The sequence below is a fragment of the Branchiostoma floridae genome, chromosome 2 (genome assembly GCF_000003815.2).
Source record: "Branchiostoma floridae strain S238N-H82 chromosome 2, Bfl_VNyyK, whole genome shotgun sequence".
Taxonomy (NCBI): Eukaryota; Metazoa; Chordata; class Leptocardii; order Amphioxiformes; family Branchiostomatidae; genus Branchiostoma; species Branchiostoma floridae.
In genome coordinates, this window is record NC_049980.1 from 18,475,292 (window position 1) to 18,481,168 (window position 5,877).

The 5,877-nt window shown below is 41.5% G+C and overlaps 1 protein-coding gene across 1 annotated transcript in view; it reads left to right on the plus strand.

Moving 5' to 3' along the window:
- Positions 1–825: 825 nt before the first annotated feature.
- LOC118403158 (mesotocin receptor-like) overlaps positions 826–5,877 on the plus strand; it is a 23,939-nt gene continuing 18,887 nt past the window's right edge. The window contains exon 1 of the mRNA XM_035801704.1: positions 826–1,005. Coding sequence (XP_035657597.1) covers positions 981–1,005 — 25 coding nt within the window. The 5' untranslated portion in view covers positions 826–980. The remainder of the gene's footprint in view (positions 1,006–5,877) is intronic.

Here is a 5,877-nt window from a genome sequence, read left to right on the forward strand (position 1 = left end):
TTTTTTCCCGGGCAAGGTCCCTTCCTGGGCAAATTCCCTTTCCCGTCATAAGGGAACCCGCCCGCGCTGGAAAATTGGGGGGAAAAAGCCCCCCCCCCCCCCCCCCCCCCCCAATAAATGTCAGCCCCGCTCGAAGTCTGCAACGGAGGCTTCACCTGAGTGGTCGTTGCTTTACTAGACAAAAATTGAAACTTCGCTTAATCGATATTACTTGAGAAATACCCATTAACATGAGGGTAGACATTAATTGTAACCGTTTATGGTTATTACTGTTTATCATATTAGTGGATGTCAGGAATTACTTGCAATGTGACTGTTGTCGTGTGTTTTATGTGATATGCCATAGCGAGCAACAATAAAGCTGAATCTGAATCTAATGCTGAAGGCCTTAACAACGCTATACAAAATGACAAGACAATGTAGAAGTATTGATCTTTATACAAGCGTTGTGTCGACAACACTGTTTCGCCACAAAGGTTTACAGATCCACAGAGCATGTAACGTTGCATCTGACTTGTTTGTTTGTCTAGATACGAACAGACATACTCGTACGTATAGTCTAGGATGAGGTTCCGTCTAGTGCTATATAATGATAGTTTGGTGTCTCTTGATCATTTTTATGCATGATGCACTACAGTCCAGGGACATCAAGGTTGTATGCCTTTCTATGCAAATTAATGCAAATTAAGCAGATCAAACAAGTGCTAGAAGCTGTACAAGGTGTGACGTCAACGTCGAGCGGTCGGCCAATCCCTACTCGCCAGTCGGTCTCCTGGCAACAGCAGCTTTCAAAAATGTTTTGCTTTTAAACGAAAATAATAACCCCGCAACTCCTCTTTCTCTCTAATCCTCGCCGGCTGTGGTTTGCTGGAGAGCAAAGTCTACCAACTGGGCTGGCTGGTAGACGGCAGCGATTTCTGCACTTCGTAGTAAGAACCGTCCCTCGTTTACCAGGCGGGACATCTCCCTCTCTGAGCTACATGTTCACAGCATCAAGACTACAAGGTAAGGTGTGTTATGCAGGACAATGCTAGGCTGTTTGGAATGAGAAATGCATTTTTTGAAACAAACATAGATCAAATCCTTGTCGAAGCCATGATAACATTTGCAGATGGGTGATGGGTCGTGTGGTGTTGTTTCTTAACGATTACGAGCAGGCTGGCAGGCAGACAGACCACAAATATGCCATCACTTTATCGGCTGTGTTGATTCTAAAATAGAATTGTGTATCATGTCATATACGCAGTAATAGCACCACTGTAGCAGATGTAAAAATATGATCCAGTCGTGCTAGTATACAGAAGCAAGATGGAAACACCAAAGCAGGCCTTTAGAATAGAATATAAAGGTATAAACTCTGTACTATTTTTATTTGTTTAAGGTGGCAAGAAACCGTTGGAAACCTGGAAATGAATGGGTACCTTCTCAAGTGCACATCTTAATGAGCTTAATTGCCGCGGATTCTCCAGATATCCCGGAGACTGTGAAGATAGATTTGAAGTGCATTTCAAGGTCTACGTGGATCAACAATCGCCCAAGACATGGCTCAGCGTGTAAGAATTCAGGCAAACACAAATTTGTACCACTTAAGGCCGCCGTTTTATCAGACATTGTTTGGGCATCGACTGTGGGTCTTGTAGGTGTGCAGAGAATCCAAAATCTTAAATAGCTTTTTCTTGTACACCACGATATCTGATGCCAAAAGCTAAATTTTAAGAATAAGAATCTGCCGAAAGTCAGGGCTTAAAACCAAGCTGTCATGACAAAAAGAGCGGAGCACAATTGAGCTATCTGTTGTAAAAGGGCTATTGTAACCATCATAACTGCTATATGCATGTAACCCCTTAAGCCCCGGTCACAAGAATCGTACGACGTCCTTGCGATGGCATATTCCGGATATCGCACGATAATCGCAGTGAATCGCAGCTAAATCGTAATCAAAATCAGCCATCGCAGAGCATCGGATGACGTTCAAACTTTTTCCAGCGCCGTACGATTTTACCACTAGTGTCTCTTCTGAATAGCCGCCTGGCCGCTTTTGTGCTTCTTTAACCAATTAAATGTGAACCTAGCTGTTGAATACTTTCCTATGATGCCTTTTACTAAAAAACAAATCAAAAGAAACCATAACAAAATGAGTCTTACAAACATAGATTCAAATCAGGTACTAGTATGGTTATATCGGCCTACTTGCCGTCTTTACGAGTCAGGCTTTTTCGAAAATCATATTTTTCTTTTTTTTCTTTATGATATGCTATCAAGAAAAATACCATCAGACAAAAATCATATCATAAACATTATATCATAAGCCTGCCTTTCTGTTCAAGTTTCCCCGTGGTTACAGTTATGGTAAACTGACCCGAAACAGGCGATTGCTGAGATCTGGTCTAATTATGAACACACGAGTATGTAGCTATTAAACAAATGCATGCATCACCTGTGCACTGCGTGATAATGAATCTGCCACGTGGAAAATATTGCCTTGAACACTGGCTCTTCTACGGACTCTTGTTCTCGTGAACACGTCTACAGTGAACAGTTGCAACTGATATAGTTTCTTTTTTCGTCAACAACGACAATATCAGGGGAAACTGAAACCATGACCACATGCTAAGAATTTATAAATCTTTAACTTCATCAGTAGAAAAAATGGCCGTAAGGAAGTCTGATATGGGGGCAATAAAAATCGTACGACGGTGGAGAAATTTTGAACATGTTCAAAATCTATTTCAGCTCTATTTTCGTCATAGGATGCTCCCCGATTTACTATGATTCACCTGCGATTGACGCAGGTACGCTCTTATGACCTCATCGTACGATGCACTACGATCCTTGTGACCACAACTTTATATATTTAAACCATTGCTTCCGATTCTTCCCCGACTTGCGACGTACTGCGCTTATATCAAGCATAAAATCGCCATCGCAGTCAATCGTACGATTCTTGTGACCGGGGCTTTAGTCATCCACCGAGCGAGGTTTAAAAGGAAATGTAACCATCAATACGTAATGATGGTACCACCATTGAATGGTGCCGGTGTTGTTGGTCTTATGAAAGTCCTGGTAATTATCCATGAGCAGGTGAGTTTTCCATAAAGGCCCCCTCTCACTTGACGTGCGGCACGCTTGCGGCATTGCTGCGTTCGTTCACTGTGGTACTGTTTTGTTATTTTCTCCGATTTGTTATAATTCAGATATTGCGCAATACGTAAAAGTGTGACATAGAAGACCACAAAATACACAACAAGTAAGAAAATTCGTTCTTTATCTCTGAAATTCGTTGAGCATCTTCCGAACGCAGCAATGCCGCAAGCGTGCCGCACGTCAAGTGAGAGGGGGCCTTGAGCACGAGAGATTCTGAGATTCTGGATTTCACGGACATTCGAAACTTCCTTTGATGAAACATGGCAAATATATATGGGAGGTAACTCAGTGTATGAAATCAAAATGTCTCATTAAGAAGTTACATCATTCAGGTCAAATTTTGTCGTGACTAGACCACCGGCAAAGCGTGCCGAGCACACACTCAACAACAAGGTAGCACGACAAGGTCAACAGCACAAAACGTCAGATGATTAAAACAATGTTAGCGAGACGACTGTGACATTCTTCATTCTCAACTAATTGACTATAAATCTCTTCGATATTTAGGCATGTCCATAGGCTTAACGTCAATACATGTTTCTGCCTCAAGCATTCAGAATAGGCGGTACGAGTGTTTATCGCGAGTTTGCAGGAGACGTATACAGTGCAATAATGACACTCATCTGCCACATGCCAAAATCATGATGCTATGTCTGGGGTGTTGATGGTGAAGTATCTATATTGTGTTTCCCTCAAACGTCGGACAACATTTGGTATGTTTCTGACAATGTAGGGGGCCGGGATATTAGTCAATTAATTGCCCAACAACAAAGACCACCAAGCAACAAATCAACCAACCAACCAACCAACGAAGCACCGGGTAGTCAACGCCAAAGGCCAAGATAGACCATCAGGCAACCAATGTAACAAACTAAGAAACGAACACAATACCCTACAGCTACTAACCGAGCACCTTGTTCGGAACACACAAACAAATTATGAACTTAGGGTGCCCTAAATCTGATCATTGCATGTTTTCGTCACACCCCACTAAGTATGAACCAATTCAACCAGTCATCCTTCAGTTAACTTGTTGACATACAGACAAACGGTACTCATTTGTTGCAGACGAGGGCCTAAATAAGCTTATTTTTATGAGTATGAGTTTATGAGACAATGGTATAATACATTAGTGGCAGAAAAATGCAACAGGTTTCATACAGATGAAATATGTAACCCTGGAAAAGATTATCAAACATGGATGATGCAAAGTATGGCATCATTTGTACTTTGATGAGACAGCATTACTAAACAAAGGTAAGGGATATTGAAACTATAGTTTACAATTTTCTACCCCGATTGTACCCGTTAAGAATGGGTGTGTTACTTTATAGTCAAGGCAAAGGAACGTAGTCAATTGCCGGTACACACAAGCCCCACTCCACCCGGGTAGCTCATGCTACCAAACGATAGCAATTCAGCTTGGGTAACATCATCGCACCTCTGATCTGGTCCATTGGGATGTCATCCAATTTGCTCATTGCACGATCAAAGATGAGGATGTGCAACACCAGTTCACTTTACACTGACATCAAACATCAGACGCCCCGCAGGACCGAGGTGCTGGCTGTGAATAATGAGCTATCTGGTCAACTTACAATGACCTGGGCTGTAATCAACGGAAATGCGCTGAGAAAGCCAATAATGCAAACCACGAAAATGGGCTACCCCAGGCAACCCGTATTGATATCTAACTTACTCAGCACCTAACCAGTCATGATGTCTGCTATTCTCTTTGATAGGCGATTTTGTTATTACCTCACAGATTCCTGCACATGATACCTGAAAATTGGACCTTTCATGGCTGTCAGTGTGAAGGACACATTGATTGACCAATGAACCAATACTACGACAAAACTGCTTCCTTATATGAGTCGCCATTTGCGATTGTATAATTGCTCAATGCCACTAGAAAAGGGCAAGGTAGGAAATCATGTTGATTTGCTCCCTCAATAAATGTTGTTTTGGTTAGTATTACAACCCTTGCTGCATTTCGACATCACAATATTTGATGTCGTAATCCAATGTTTGATCTATGAAGGTCCATTAATTAATCTACGTTATCTGTAGGAAAGGGATAGCATTTAACACACTTGATTTGCATGTATGTAAGGAGGCCTTTTTAGCCTGTAAAGTTGCTAATTTTTCACACTATTTTCAGCACTTCATTAATTTTCAACATAAAAATTGGGCTTATTCAAAATTTCAACTGCTGAACTCCAGACTTCGTCAATGAATGACTTAAGGCCCCCTCTCACTTGACGTGCGGCACGCTTGCGGCATTGCTGCGTTCGGAAGATGCTCAACGAATTTCAGAGATAAAGAACAAATTTTCTTACTTGTTGTGTATTTTGTGGTCTTCTATGTCACACTTTTACGTATTGCGCAATATCTGAATTATAACAAATCGGAGAAAATAACAAAACAGTAACGCAGTGAACGAACGCAGCAATGCCGCAAGCGTGCCGCACGTCAAGTGAGAGGGGGCCTTAAGTCATTCATTGACGAAGTCTGGAGTTCAGCAGTTGAAATTTTGAATAAGCCCAATTTTTATGTTGAAAATTAATGAAGTGCTGAAAATAGTGTGAAAAATTAGCAACTTTACAGGCTAAAAAGGCCTCCTTACATACATGCGAATCAAGTGTGTTAAATGCTATCCCTTTCCTACAGATAACGTAGATTAATTAATGGACCTTCATAGATCAAACATTGGATTACGACATCATCAAGCTT